General features: G+C 44.0%; 1 protein-coding gene across 1 annotated transcript in view; it reads right to left on the reverse strand.

Annotated features, from left to right (window-relative positions):
• Positions 1-3,872: 3,872 nt before the first annotated feature.
• The window catches only part of DISC1 (DISC1 scaffold protein), a 187,661-nt gene continuing 175,306 nt past the window's right edge, over positions 3,873-16,227 (reverse strand). Inside the window, 2 exon segments of the mRNA XM_063124382.1 lie at positions 3,873-4,106; positions 14,448-14,565. Of these exon segments, the coding sequence (XP_062980452.1) occupies positions 3,958-4,106; positions 14,448-14,565 (267 nt within the window). The 3' untranslated portion in view covers positions 3,873-3,957.

The following is a 16,227-nucleotide window of genomic DNA, read 5'->3' on the forward strand; positions in this document are numbered from 1 at the left end:
CCACTTGAGCTCTGCCCTTATGATCTGACATCCCCAGTTGGAACAGTAACTCTCCCACAACAGAACTTCCTGGCATCCATTCCCGATCGATGCTTCAAAGTAGAAAATTTAGTGCTAGATTTCAGCTACGGATAAAAAGAGTGGCAATAACAAATCTTGGTCACCTCTGTGACTTGCAACACAGCCGTTTGAACAGCGAGGACATATTCCCATATTTGTGAAGCAAGCAATGATGGTGCGAAAAAAAGAAGTTGGTGTCCCCCCACCCAAATGAATTAAATGAAATAAAACGTAAAAGGCTAGAGAATTCAAATAAATTATACATCGCTACTATAAATAATTTCTTTCAACTAATGATTTAAAGACAGGCTGAGCAAGTTTGAAAACTCACTTCCAATTTTTGGAAGTTTTCCACTTATATGAAAGTCCAGAGATTAATTGCGATCTCATTAAAAATGATATATAAAGGAATGTTGAGTTCATGTAGGAATGTTTTCATCTTAAAGGGCACCACTTACTAAATAACAGTCCATTTTTCAAACTCCTCCACTATTGCAAGTACACTCAAGAGGGCTGACTCAGGGAAAGTATTTTGAGTCTCAAGAGAGTCCTAACACAGCACTGACTTTATCTCCATTCATTGGAACATGGTTTCAGCTGGATTCCTGTGCAAGCTTCTATAAAACTGGTGAAGTGCTCCCCACTCAATTTAAATATACCACATCAAAGCTTGCCTTCCCATGTACTGTTTGAAAAATATCCCTTTTTTAAAATTTCTTCAACCTGAGTCAAATTATCACCGATTTAACTGGTTTACAGTTCTCAAGAACCTTTTTGGGAAATAGTTTTACTCATTTCCTAACCTTTCCAACAGAACGTATTTGATAGGCTTCCCTGGGGGAGAGCAGTCCAAAAAACGAAATATGCCACTACCAAGACAACTGTGGTTTTTGTTTTGTTTTTGGCAATGGGACCCAAAGCAGAAGGATTAACAGACGGGGCAAAATCGCATTTCCCTTCCAATGCTTTGCCTCCTGCTTCTGTCCCACAGTAGGGCTGAGCAGCTTCCTCTTTCTTCGCACGGGGAAGAAAGAGGAAGCAAGCAACAACCACGTTGGCCCTTTCAGTGGGTGTTTTTATTGCACAGCGTCTCCTGCACACAGCAGGAAATGGCGGCAAGTATTATCATAGCCCCCAAAATAGGATTTTCTGGGTCCTATTTTATGATGGAGAAAGGGAGCAGGGGTGGGAGATGTGTGGGAGGATTGTTGCATCATCAAAATGACCCATGAAGAACCAGAACTGTGAGTGGCCAGTTGCGAGCGTGTGATAAAACACTAATCTGAAGAAGCTCTTCATCCCCGTTTGTGGATATCAACTCAGCAGAGAGCACATAGGACAGCAAGTGCTCCCTGAAGTATACTTAAATAAACCCTGTCTATTCAGAGCAGGTATAGGCAATATGTGGCCCTCCAGATGGTGTTGGACTGCAATTCCCATCAACCACAACCAACACAGCCAAGACTGTGGGATGATGGGAGTTGCATACCAACAACACCTAGAGACCCACAAGGTGCGCAGCCCTGATTTAGAGATTCCCCCACCTCTAATTTAGAAGTCTTCTGAGGTTAGTACCAGACAGGATGCTGTCACATCCTGAAGCCACTGGAATTTCTGAGTGGATAATGCTAGTTAAGAGTATTGAGACCCTGGCTAGGTCTTTCTCCTTCTGGAAGGACAGATATGCTTTTCAAAGGCTAGACAGCATTTTGGTCTCTTCCTGCTCATTGGTCCTACAATTCCATTTTGAAAGCTTTCCTTTTAGCCTGAAATCAATCTAACAGATTACAAGAAAATACATTTTGATTTGATGACATGCAGCTAAAAATACACCCAGTTCAACATCCTATCACCTTTTTTCAAAATATACCATTTGTAGAAAACTTCAGAGGAATAGCACTGTTGAAATGTAAAACGCACTAAAGCATTTCTGTAGTTTTTAATTACACTAAGCCTCATCAAGAATTTCAAGTGTTCATTCCTTCTGCTTTTTCTTCTTCTTTTTAAATCATTGGTTATTGCTTTAAATAAATTTTGCCCTTAACAAGAATTTGCTCTCACTTTGCAGCACTAAATTAAAATAATTGAAAAGTGATTATGCTATCCTTTGATGTTAATTATCACTGTTATATTGAATGCCAATGGGTATGTGTGTAGTCTTCATTTCATTTAGTGAAATTTAGTTAGTAACTTCAGCTTAATAACTTCCTTTTCTCTCTCTCCTTCTCTCTCTCTCTCTCTCACTCTCTCACATAATATGAGAGAAGCAATATTTTACAAAGAGATATATAACAGAGCCCATTTTACCTATGCTTTTAAGGGCTTTCCCAAGTAGTGCTGTTGGTACGTGGGGAATGCATTGACATCCTGCTAGCTCGAGCATCCATTCTTAGGAACGCATCTTTTCCTTGCATTCAAGAAGCAGTACAGCATTGCTGGGGAAATGCAATGGCACCGATCCCTCTTTTCAGACCCTATCCCCCAAATAGGTTCAGCACCTTGGATAGCTCCATCAGAGTTCTAGCTAGTTCCAACTGAAACCCAGAATGGATTCACAGCCTCACCGAAATCATAGCCTCCACACCTTCAGACCATTAAGGTCAGGAATGACAAAGAAGTGGTTGTACAAGCACCTATTGGCTGTGAGCATGACAACATCGTTCCTCACATACACCACTGTGAGTTTAAAATGCCCTGACATTGAATTGCCTTGTTTTCTCCCATTTCCAGAGGGTAAGTCATGTTAGTCAGCAAAAACAACAATGAGTTTCATGGTACCTTAAAGACTAATAGATTGAATCTGGCATAAGCATTCATGGACTATAACCCACTTCGTTACGCCAGAATCAGTTTATTAATCTCTGGGCCTGTTCAGACAACATGCTAAGCCATGATTAGGCTGCTAACCTTTTTTGCAGCAAGTGCATAGTGTTTAAACGGTAGCCACCATGGTTAGGAATGGTTCACATGATACAGTAAGTCATGTTCACATGACACACTATGCCATAATATTTCACTCAAAATGCTTAACCAGTATGGTTTAGCACGTTGTCCGAACAGGACCATTCACATGCCATGGGAATCTTTTTTCTCTTCATCTGCTGCCATGATCCCCTATTCCTAAATTGTGTATTCCTGTTTTCCAGTGCTGGTGTGCCTATCACCCTCAAAGTGCCACCCTGCCCTAAACCAAGGCCTGTCTCCTCACAGCCCTATCTGGGTGTCATGGGCACAGGATTAGGCTTAGGGCTACTTTAGTATCTGTAGGACCCACTGTGCTTTAGCTTAACTGGCCAGATCTGCAGGCACAGATTTCCGTGTTACATTCGCCCTCATAAAGCTGGGTCTGCAATTGTGCTAAGAGTTCTACTCATGTTCAAGCAAACCCGAGTAGAAGCCCCTTCCAGACTTTGCCGATTCAACATGGTGAGATCCCATTCCAAACTGAGGTAGGTAGGCCCACTGTACCACTGTACCCCTTTCAGTCCTCACAGATTTAGGCGAATGCCTAAAGAGGGCTATTGTCAGGCATGTGTGTGTGCGCAGGGGGGTGGGGTGGACCAGCCCACAGAGTTCACGAGTAGATTATCATGGCTTTGTTATAAAAGCCTCTGTGTGAGGCATCACTTCAAATGCATTTGGAATTGCCACATTTCGGAGCGGCTTTGAAAGCCGTTTCCAGATCTGGGCCAGCAAATGTGCAACTGACAATGCTTGTCAGGCGAGACCTCAAGGCTTCTTCCTTTCTTCCTTCTTTCTTTTTTTTTTTCTATAATTGATTTAGTTGTTATTAGTTATTCAGAGTGGGGAGGGATCCTCAAGGAGCATTCCATTCTCGAAAGCAACTCCGGTGAATTCAGCTTCCCCCCTCCGCCTTCCTCCTCATTATTCCTCGCTTCAGCCTTGCTTTCCTGGACACCAGCTGTCACTGAGGAAGTCAGCGGCGGCAGCGGCACCATCTCCTTCTGCCTCCTTAGCTGGCTGGAGCTGCACCAGCATGGCCTGGAGAGTTTCCTTCACCATCTGGATTTCTCTCTGTAGAGACTGTAGAGGGTTTATTAAGGAATAAATTGAAAGGTAATTGGCAGGTCCCTTCCCCTCTCCAAGTTATTTAATAAGTTGTTGTTGTACTGTGCACAACAGATGGGCATTGCTAGCTAATTGCAGCATCAAGTTCATCCAAATTGCTTGGATTAAATATTAATACATATTTCACACTTGCTTTCCTTACCACCCCCTCCTGCACCCCCTCCCCATCAGTCTTCTTGGGCCTGTAGGCAACAAACAGTTTTAGGTCTCATTTTTGCTTCAGGAATATGAAATGAGCAGCACATCAGTTTATTTATTTTGGGTGCACATATTTAAGTGTAAGCGGCTGTAGTAAATCTCAGTCTGTTGCACAAAGAGAATATTGCAGTACTATTCAGAGGGAATCATCAGAGATCTCAGCTTGAGAGGAATATAAATGAATATAAAGAGCTTGTTTTGTCACTGTGCCAAACCTTCAGGTCATGGAGGGTAATTCTCACCAACATGAGAACAGATCCCCTCTCCGAGTGCACATATATATCTCGCACTCTCATCATGCCTGGTTTGCTGTTTTGCAGTGCGGTGCTCACATGACATGGTGCCTGTCCTGCAGACACCCCGCCTCTTCCCCTCCATTTTCTGTGTTTTTCTAAAGCGGGGAAAGCACGAGAGGTCCGCCTGGCGCCTACACTGTACTCCTTTCATCACCAGCTGAAGACCTTTTTATTCTCTCAGTATTTTAACATTTAATTTTAACTTAAATTTAAATTTTACTGTTTTAACTCTGTATTTTAATTTTATATCAATTTTGCTGCGTGGTTTTTATCCTGGTTGTGCTTTTTATACTGTATTTTGTATTTGTGCTTTTAACCTGTTGGTCGTTTTATGATGGTTTTAATTTTTGTGAACCGCCCAGAGAGCTTCGGCTATTGGGCAGTATAAAAATGTAATAAATAGATATTTTCTCTTTGCAGGATAGACACGTTCTCCTGTCGCTGTGTATTGCTGCCCTCGCGCTATTTGGAAGAACCTCCCGTCTCAGGGCTTTTGCTCATGAAAGAGGAGGGCAGGGCGGTTCTCCTCCAGTCTGTACAACTGCTCAAGAAGGAAGGGGTTGAGCGGTTGAGTAACCAAGGAAGAAAAGCACAACTTGCAGTGATTAGGAGGTGCGAGGATGGGGGAAGATGGGCTGGATTGCATTCTTTCTCTCCCTCCCTCCCACACATACACAGGCACTCACACAGGGCAGAGAAAAGAAAGAGCGAGTGTGATGTTTTGCAAATGGCCACGAGGACGCTGGTGGGGAGAAAAGGCGGTCTAGCATCAGGTTTTGCCCGAAGTGCTTGGGAAGCCTCTCTCGCTGGCTCTTCCCTGCCGATGCTGCTGCAGGAGAGTAGCCTTGTACTACATAAACAGAGAGCGAGAGGCAGGCAGAGAGAGGAGGGGAGGAGATGGGAGCTCCTGAGCACTCCAGAGAAGCCCAGCATTTCCCCTCTGCCGCCACTGCTGCTGGCAACTTGGGATGGAAGCATTCAGCCCTGCCTTACAAAACCAAGGGGGGGGGGGAGGAAAGAGCCCATGTCCATCAACCACAAGAACCAATGAGCTGGAGTGGGGAGGAGAAGGGTGGGGTGAAAAGAGATTTCCCCGGTACTGTGGCGATACCAGGAAGCGTCTCCCTTTCATACCTCGCAGGTGAAAGAGAGACAAGGCTGACATAGCGCAACAATGCACGCAGGTGAAAGTGACCTTGACACGCTTGGTCGAAATTGCGGGTGCGTACCAGGGGGGGAAAGGAGGTGTGATGGAGCTCATAGTGCCCTCCCATCTATATGAGGCCAGCAGGTTCTCTGTGAGTGTCTCTCCCACACACACAGCATACCCCGTACATAGCAAGACCATCCCATGCGTTTTATCTATGGGAAGAAAAAGCAGGACATAGGCTTGCACTTTGGCCCTAAACACATTTATCTGAATGAAAAGCAATTAAGAGTGCAAAGTCTTGAAGCCTGATTTAGGAATTACTTCTTCTACAGACCCAACTCTGCAGTTGGATCAACATACACACAATGGCTTCTTTTAATACCGACACATTTCATTATGGAACAACAACAAAAAGCAAACAACAAAAAGCAAAAAGTAGAAATAACCACTGCTGTGCTTCCCTGCTCTTTTAACCTTTCTTCAAGCTCCTGATCCACTAGCAAATGCTGCCTTACCCAAGAACAATGTCAAGTCGAAGTGATATCTATAGGTTATGAAGCAGATAAAAAAACCCCTCTTCTTTAGTAACTATAGAGAAACATGGGGAGGTTATTCAAATATCTTCAACGCCAAACTATCACACAAACCAATGTTCTCCTTTCGCAGCTTCTGATTCTATTAAGACTTTTTTGTCAGGATTTCCCATCCACCCCTGCAGTTTACATACATTTGTTGTAAGGTTTGACTCTTTCTCTTTTTACTATAAGGGAAATGAATACATCTAAAAACAATATATTAATAAATAAAAATTGCCCTAATTTTTGGATAGCTTTCTCAGTCTACAGGCATGAGACAGAGAAGATGCTGCACAAACATCTTTGTGCTAAGCTCTTAACAGCTCCATACAAAGTATGAATAAATGACACCTGAGAGGCAGCAAAATGGGCATAACACTGTATTAGGGATTCCCTGATACCCAAAGCTATAGTTTCATCATCAATTTTAGCTGAAATCTCAAATGGCAAGGGCAGATCTTTCGACAGTCTATGAACACCAAATTCCTCCTGAGGCTAAATTACCCTTGATATACATTGCAAGATTACATGCTACATCTTTTGAGGGTATGTAATCTCCTAAATGATTAGCTGCCACCCACATACCCCAAAAGGAGCTTAGCTACAAAAGGAAAAATATTAGCAAGAAAGAAAGGAACAATGTCTGGCATCAGTTAATTGAAGGGGAATAAATTTATAAATTGTGTATATGTGGCTCACAATGTAATCCCAGGCTTATTCTCTAGGTAAGTGGGCATAAGATTGCAGCCTCAAAGTTACTGATGGAGACCCATCTTGTGGAAATAGGAAATAACCTCAATTCACTGCTGGCTCAAGGTGGGCCATTGGGCAAGTTGTCTTCAATGGTTCTCCATCCTTCTCACAGCTGTTGCTGCTGCTGCCCATTCACTGAGGAGGGGGAAGGAAAGGGAAGGGCCATAGCTCAGCCTTTGATGCAGAAGGCCTCAGGTTCAATCCTCGGCATCTCCAGGTAGGGCTGGAAAAACTCCTGCCTGAATCCCCGGAGAGCTGATGCCAGTCAGGGTTAACAATACTGGGCTACATGAGCCGATGGTCTAACTCAGTATAAGGCAGTTTCCTATGTTCCTAGGCTGCTGCGCCTTCTTCTTGTTCCTGACACTACTCACTCGCTAAGAGAGGACAGGTGAACAAGCAGTGACAGCTAGGGGGATGAGCAGTATGGACAAGGGTTTGGGGAGCTGGGGAGGGAGCACTGAGCCTCCCGCTGGGCTTGGGCCTTAGCAGATGCCTGATGATGCCAACCATGAAAGAAACTCTCTGGAGAAACTGGGGAGCTGAAATGCAGGACTGGCTTGCTTATCTCTCTACTGGCATTTCAAATGGACTATTGAAAGCTTCAATGTCATTAATGGAAACTTGTTTTTAGCACAGGATAGAAAAGAAAGGACTATTGTATGCATGCAGAATTAAATAGTGCTGTGCCGAAAATTTCGACCATTTCATTTTTGGAATTTCGTGGGGAATGCAGAAAAAACAAAAACTCGGGTGAAAGAGTTTTGGAGGGGAACAGGCTTTCCACATACCTTTTTAAATGTAGCCAGATGTTGAGGGGGTCTTCTTTCTTTCTATTATTTTTTTTGTAAAACACCCTGGCATTTTCAGGAGCCCAGGAGTGCTTAGTGGATGCTTACTGGAGAGGGTGAAGTCACATTGTCTAAGAACTGCTGGGCTCTTCCAAATGCTGGAGGAAGAAGGACCTTCAGCAACCAGCTACACTGTCTTCCTGTCTTCCTCCCTAAGGAGAATATTCTCTGGATTTTCCACCCTCCCTGCGAAAAGCAGGGAAAATATGCCTCTTTCGCAGGGAGAGAGAAAGTTCCCAAAAATAGGGGGCAGTTTTCGGCCCAGCACTAGAATTAAATGGCCAACCCATCTGTCAAAACCATAACTGTTAATTACGACCCAAAATGACTGTGAAATTGCAATATGAAATCCATTTAATTTTACTGCGAATGCTGGGGGTTTCCTGTCAGTGAAGTCACACCTCTCATCAAGACACCAGCAATGCATCACCTCTTGCCTTTGGTTCTTCCAATTAACAATTCAGAGTATTTTCATATGCTTGCCACTGATTAATAGTCCTTGGCTCTTTTGTGGGCTTGATTCACGCTACCTCTTTATCCAAGAAATTCACCAGATGCAGAGATATACACAACTTTCATCATTGCAGTGCAATCCGGTACATATCTATTCAGACGTAAGTCCCATGAAGCTCAATGGAGCTTACACCCAGGCAAGTGGATCTAAGGACGTCAGCTTTAATTTGGTTATTTGCTCGCCAAACATCCATCCACCAAATGCAAAACCTACTGCTTAATATTTGCTTTGAGAAGCTACAATATTAAATAGAAATCCCTAGTGGGTCTGTGTAAATATTCAGTGCTAAGTATTAGCGCTGGCTTCTGGCTTCATTTGTGTTGTGTGTTATTCATCTCCTACCAGCAGGCTGGTTGATTCCAGTATTCTGTGCCATAAAAATGTATAATGAAAAACAATGACATCTGGGATTTATTTCTTCTAATAGAAGTTTAATTATTAATCAAAGTCACAATGTGTGTTTAAATATTGGCAGAAGTGCTTTCTTGACAGCACCAGGAAGTTGGATCTCTCAGAAGGAACCCTTTAATCTCAATCTCTCTCTCTCTCTCTCTCTCTTTCTGAAGGCACAATGGCTGCAGTCTTCAATCCATTACACCAAAGTAGCCATAGTTATATGTACAAAGTTTTGGAAGATGATGTTCTTGGACCCCTTCAGTTTGCCCCAAGTAGGTCTACTTTAATGGGTGATTTAGTCATGAAATATCTAGGAACTGGTTTATTAGCCATCAGAAATGTTGTTCACAGTTAATATTGCCTCACTTTAAAGAGAAGTTCAGATGTGATTTTCACCAGCTCTTCTACACATCTTACTGCTCATGCAAGTCCTCCCTCGGTGTGAACAGTGTAACCCTGGCAGATGGCACACTGCAGATCAACTTCCAAGACCAGGTTGTGCTCTGAAAATGGAAACTCCTGCTCGTGGAAGCTGATCTGCTGAATTCTGACTCCTCTCTTCTTCCTAGGTTACATTGTTTAGACAAAGAGATCAAGTGAAAAGAACATCTGAAGCTCTTTTAAGACTTAACACAGCACAGACATGTGTGGAGGCCGTCTGTTCCCCCACTCCTACTTCTTCACGCAGCGCATATTTAAAACGACGAAATTTGCTAACGCAAAATGTTGGATGGCTTTAAAGGAGGATTTAGTCACATTTGTGGAGAATGAATTTATCAATGACTATATATTGCCTCCGGTGTCAAAGGCTGTATGCCTCGGTAGCCCATTTGCTGGAGAACATGAGTGGGAGGGTGCTGTTGCACTCGTGTCCTGCATGTGGGCTTCTCACACACAGTTGTATGGCCACAGTGTGAACAGATGCTGAACTAGATGGACCGTTGTTTTGATCCAGCAGGGCTCTTCTTATGTTCTTATGAGCGGCCTGTAATATCAGCTATGGTGGCTGCCCTGTACAATCCAGTACTAACGTCTCCTTCTGTTTCCTCCCACAAGTGTCTACACCATCAGTACAAAAAGGAGATTTTGCCTAGATGAACCCGTTTGCCGCCAAAGTTGAAAGTGTTATGTTTTGGTTGCCCTTAGCAAAACTGTGAAAATCCTATGCATTTGGCCAAGGAATGATCTGAGAGCAGAAAATGCTGTTACGTTATTATGGTGTCCAAACAAGAGACGGCTGGGCGGCGGGTGGGGATGTAAGCTGCTCTGAGCTTCTCAAAGGAAGAGCAGGATGTATAAATGCTGCATGAAATATGCAGCATGACCTTAAACAAGTGCACTGTTTCAGCAACTGCGTAGCCTAGGATTTAATTCTGTTAGATATGGGTGGAGTTTCTACCAGGGTATTTTGGAACCTACTAGAAATTACAAGAGACTTGGAGTCATTGCTGCTCCCTGTGTCTGTGACATTCATCAGACCAGCATTTTATTGCACACATGCGTGCACACACCCTTTAGACGACGATGTCCGCCTCCCACACGCTTCCCGTTCTTTCCGCTCATTTTCCCATTGCAAAATAGACCCCTTTTAATCCGATTTGTTTTTTTTAAAAAAAACATAATATGCCACGATCTCCTGCTGTGGGCAGAAAAAGTGGCACAATTAAAACAGCTCTTGAATGGGTCAGATGTTCTTTGTTTACTCCCTCTTTCCCCTCCATAAGGAAGTGCGGAGAAGCAACGGTAAGGAAACGCGCTTTCCCCCTGTGTGATGATGCTCTGTCTGTCTGTCCGTCTCTGTTTCCCTCTCTCCCTGGTAACATCTAGTTTTGCAGCCAACAATTTAAGGCAGGAAATGCACCATACAACAATGCCACATCACATGTTATGCAAAGCGAGGCATCACCAGGAAAAGGGGAAAAGAAACACAAAGAAGTGGCAGCTAGACCTTTAGAAGTCCTATTAGTAGCATTGTTTTTGTGTTTCTGGCTTTTAAAATACTGTAATCTGCCCTGAGGTTTGGTTACAGGTTAAAATCACCTTTTCTTGCTCACTTTCCTGACAATGTTCCTTTTTCCCCTTCTCCTCATCTTGTCTTGCACATCTCGCTCTATGTTTCTGTGTGCATCCAATTTAAGCAGGCTTTGTCCGTAAGGACAGAATTTACAAGAAGAAGAATTTTGGAAGAAACAGGCACAAGTGATTCCCCCATTTTGATCGTTCCACCTTTTCATTTATATAGTCACAACAGGTGAAGATTCAGCGAGCTTTACCTAAATGCCAGCAGATTTCTCTTTCCTCATTCAAGAGATTTCCTCTGGAAGAGAACCAAATGGCCATCTTGCTATGGCTATTTGCACTATGCATCATTGTCTGCAGAAAAACATGCAGGCCAATATCCCACAATACGTAGTTACTGAACATTTTAAGGGAAAAATATGTTGCTAAGATATGCTTTCTGTGATTTGGCTGCAGATGATAATTCACTAACAGTGCACTCCAAAAATGAAACAAATGACCATAATTAGTGCATTCAGTTTATAAATGTTATAGATTTAACGTTTGTAAAAATTCTAAAATTCAAATTGAATTAAAAGTAAAATTGTATAGCTTTAAAAAAATTCTAAACACTCACACATATATTAACAGATTTTAAAATATGAAATGTTTTGTCACAAATAAGAGTATGCTACACTACCACTTTTAAGAGTTTATTCTTATACACTCCTACTTAGATGCAAGACCCATTGAATGTGTATAGTAAATGTGTATAGCATTGCAGCTTAAGTTTAACTAGGTTGATTGTTTGCTAGTGCACATTTCTGGATGTACAGTGCATATAACACTTTTCACACACTCATTTAAACATGTGAAGGAAGAAGTGGGATCACATGCACTGCACTATCCACCCCACTCCTCCCAGTCATCTGAATCTGTGCATAGATCCTACTACATGCATAGAGATCTTGCCATGTGATTGGGAACCCTGGCAAAGCAGCATTCCCAACTGCATGGCAAGAGCCATCCAGGTGTAAAACCCATGTGCATAATCAGCTGAACAAAGAGAGGTCCAGAATGGAAACGGCATGTGTGCCCCTGGTCCCCTGAACATGTTCAGCTGAGAATGTTAAAAGTGATTAAGTCCCCCTAGACGTCTTCTGTAGTAAAGGTATGATAAACATTACAGGATGGCTGAGATCAATCTTGTTTCAGTGTGTGTGTTTACACATGCATCAGCCAAAATTGAATGCAAAGCTTACATTATCAAAAATGTACCTTCAATTCCCCTTCTGCATTTTCTCCTGCATTAGCACGTGACACTACTAGCACAAAAGAGGCTCAGATGCACTTTTCATGGCACGTATGAAAAAAGTCGTAGACAACATCTGTTAAGTCTGACCTGATTTGGAATCAAGTCAATGACAAGGCTCCTCTTAGTTTCAGTGAGCGTGAGATAAATGGCTACCCTCCAAGGAGTGCTCCATGATACCCACTTGGTAATTTAGCACTAAATTGCATGCCTGGTAGAAAACACGGGAAAATAAGTAGGTACAATATGCCAAATTTGGTGCAGTGCGCACTAGCCCCACAACCAGCCCCTTCTATAACACAGATGAGAAGGGAGTACCAAGATCTCTATGTACACAAAGGGGGGCATCTTAAGGGGAACATTTCATTAAGCGAAATCTTCTTTTTTCTTTGCCCTTAAGATGGCAACATGGATCTTTTTTGGGCTCTGAGGCTCCAGCAGAGGAGCACAAAAAGGGTCACAGGGTTCATTCTCTGTCTGTCTCTGTGGTAGAAGATGTCAGAGCTTTGCACTGGAGTCTTCATGGTCCTCAGGTGGAGGAGCCTGGAGGTAGCAAGCTGGAGGCACGCTGGGCCACCGCTGACTAATTTGGCAGCTATCCCGTTTAAATACCATGCCTTGTTTGTTCTTGAAGTACCACCCTCTTAAGCTGGGGGCAATGGAACAGACTACTGGACTGCTGTCGTACAGGTTCAGTCTGCATTTAAGGAGAGCTCTGGGCAGGCATGGCTGAAAGAGGGAGGGGCCACAGGGAATTGAGTATCTGGGGGATAAATTATTTGAAGGGGGACTGGACTGTTGGGGCTCTTACCCTTTCTCTGCCTTGTTTTGAAGTTTGTCATGTTGAATAAGGGGCTGTTTACATGTGGGGAAAGCCCAGCAGTGGCTGTGGATCTGTGCCCGTTGGTTAGAAGATGTAGGCATGGAATCACAGCCACCATGGGGCTTCCCCTCAATAGTGTGTTTTGAAAAAGTCAGGAATTTACCCTGACTTTTCAAGGCAGCAATGTCAACACGGGGCTTCCGCTGTGTAACATCACTCCACGGCCAATCCAGAGCCTGGTGGAAAGCGACCAGCAATTGGTGACTTTCCACCACGAAGAGGGCGGGGGCGGCTCTGGAACCCAGGTGGCCACCCAGACACTCCACTCTCCCTCCTCAGCGTCGGGATTACCTGACTCCACTCCGGGAGAGGGAAAGCATGGGGTTGAGGAGGGAGGTGGTGCCAACATGGCACCGTGAAGGCAGCCCTTAAGTAGGCGGAAGTCCCTTGCTTCTGAAAAATGGAAGTTGCAGAATCCAATGCCATTGGAGTGACATAGGGCTTGGGGTTGAGGCCCAACCCCTGCTTTGTCCTCTGTTTGGACCCCAGAGAAGTCACTTCTCTCCATCTAGTTCACCCCTCTGAAGCCTCCCAAATGGCTCTGGGAAGGTTGCAAGCAGGACATGAGGGCAAAAGCATTTTACTATTTTACTTAGCTATCATGGCTGAGAGGAGGCACTTCCACTGGTGAAGATGGTGTGGAGCAGGTAGGAGGAGCCTTGGGCAGGTAGAGGTCCCATCTAGTCTAGTTTTGTAGAGTGGAGATGGGACCTGGAGCTCACACAATCTTTTTGGAGGCATCTCTGATAGGGAAGCCATGAAGGTTGGGCTAAGGACATTGTGCAGTGTCCCCAATGTGTACTGGGACTGGTGGCCGTAACTTGTTTTCCACACAGTAAGCCTGATCCAGATCGCACACACTCCAGCACACAGCAATGGGGGAAGGGTTAAAGTCCACCCCATCAAGCTCCCAATCCAGATCAGGCCACTGTGTTTACACTACATTAAAAATGGTGGCGGGAGAATATAGCTGCTATATCTTTAAAGTAATGCCTACTTTGGCCTTGAGTCTGTAACATATAGAGTAAGCCAGACTTCCCTAACCTGTTGCCCTCCAGATGTCTTGGACTACAATTTCCATAAACTCTGCCTTTTAGCCCTGCTATCTGTGGTTACTGGGAGTTGTATGCCAAAACATACATTTGGTGTAAGCATTTGGGTCAACCTCCAACAAGGATTTCAATAAATGACTGGTAAATCAACACTTACAGTTGTTGAGATATTACTGCTTGATTAGTTTAGATTTCTAGAGAACAATGCTCTATTATAACACACCTCTCTTAAGCAGGATTGACACAGTGCCCAGTTTACCTTGCCAATGATACCTAGCTCTACAGCCGGAGCATCAAACACAGTATATCAAAAAGGATATGAGCCAGGTCTTCGTCACAGCTGCAGATGGCTCTATGAAGTTCATCTTCCAGGTGCATCAGTTTCTCACTTATTTTTTCACACTTTTCCTTGAGTTCCGTAGAAAGTAAATGGAATTCCTATGGGTAGATCAAAACAAATTAAAAGAAAGTGTGCATGGTTTTGAAGATAATGTCAAATGGGAGGCAATAACTGTTAAATAATATTTCCATTACTCAGGGCCAAAGTCAACATGATGACTCTTTAAATGCAGTTCTGTCACAGGCCTATACAAAGTGGGGGCCAAGGGGCCTATTTAAGGACAAAAACGATGCCAAGGACAGCTGTTTCAAGGAGGTAAACTATGGGGTATGAGGAACAGCCCTTTCACTCTGAAAATCAGGCCTCCCACCCACATTTCATCCACGACTGGGCAGAGGGGACTGCTGTGTTCATGTCCAGTTTCAGCCTAGTGAGAACTAAGCCTCAATGAGAATTAGGGAGGGTCAGCGGAGGCTGGGTGGAGACTCTGGGTTTCAGTCAGAACTCTAAAAAAACAACCTCATTGCACCTTGGAGAGCTCCTTTGGAGTTCTGTCTGAAACCCAGAGTGGATTCAGCGCCTCACTGACATAGGAGCCACCAGTCTCCACCGAAGGAGGGCTTAGTTCTCTCGCAGGTGGTAAACCTATATCTGTGCTATTCCATTTGGCCACCTTCCCCAAGCTGCTAAGAACATAAGAAGTGCCAGGCTGGATCAGACCAAGGGTCCACCTAGTTCAGCACTCTGTTCACACAGTGGCCAACCAGCCATCGGCCAGGGATGTACAAGCAGGACATGGTGCAACAGCACCCTCCCGCCCATGTTCCCCAGCAACTGGTGCACACAGGCTTACTGCCTCGAATACTGGAGATAGCACACAACTCTCAGGAAGAGTTTTGTGTGATAGCCTTCGCCTCCAGGAATTTATCCAACCCCCTTTTAAAGCCATCCAAATTGGTAGCCTCCAGATGTTTTGGACTGCAACCTCCATCATCCCCAGCCAGCATGGGAATGATCAGAGTTGCAGTCCAACACATCTGGGGACACCAGTTTGGGGAAGGCAAGCATTTGGCAATTTAAATTTACAACCAAGCACTCTATCTCAGACTTCAGCTAATACAGCAAAAAGTGTTACTGCAAATTCAATTCCATGCTTGTCAAATGAAATTATTTTGATAGTTCTGCTTGTTGGAATGGTGGGGAGTTACAGCTATTTGTCCACACATGTGTTGGAGCTGTAAGGTAATTTCTGGTTTGGGGAAAGGTGTCAAACAAAGACTCAGCTTCGCACAAGTCTGTGAATTTTATTTGTTTACTTGGTGTTTGGTTACACTCAAGGCCCTAAATAATATATGTGTGTTGCTTGGATACAATGAGCCGCCTCAGTTGCTAAAAACTGGTGTTATAAGTTTGGAGATCCCATTCTCCTCCTGACTCTAAGTGGAATCCAATGGGGTGCTTTCCCTTCTGCAAATGGTGGGTTCTGCCAATTTCGCTGTGCAAGTGGGACCCACTGCTTATGCAAGGAACTTTTAGCGCATCCTAGGGGAAGCTCTTAAATGAGCGGAAACACTTGTTTCTGGAAGGAGGCAGGTCAGCGGGAGCTCCCTTATATGAGCTCCATCAACCTGCCTGCTTCCGGAAATGAGTGTTTTCACTTGTTTCAGGTTGCTCTGGAAGCACGAAATTGCTGTTGCACAATTGTCAGGGCAGAAGAGAATCGGTGGAGGCGTAAGCGCCCCATTGGATTCTGCCCACTG

Source organism: Elgaria multicarinata, chromosome 4 (genome assembly GCF_023053635.1).
Source record: "Elgaria multicarinata webbii isolate HBS135686 ecotype San Diego chromosome 4, rElgMul1.1.pri, whole genome shotgun sequence".
In the NCBI taxonomy this organism is placed as follows: Eukaryota; Metazoa; Chordata; class Lepidosauria; order Squamata; family Anguidae; genus Elgaria; species Elgaria multicarinata.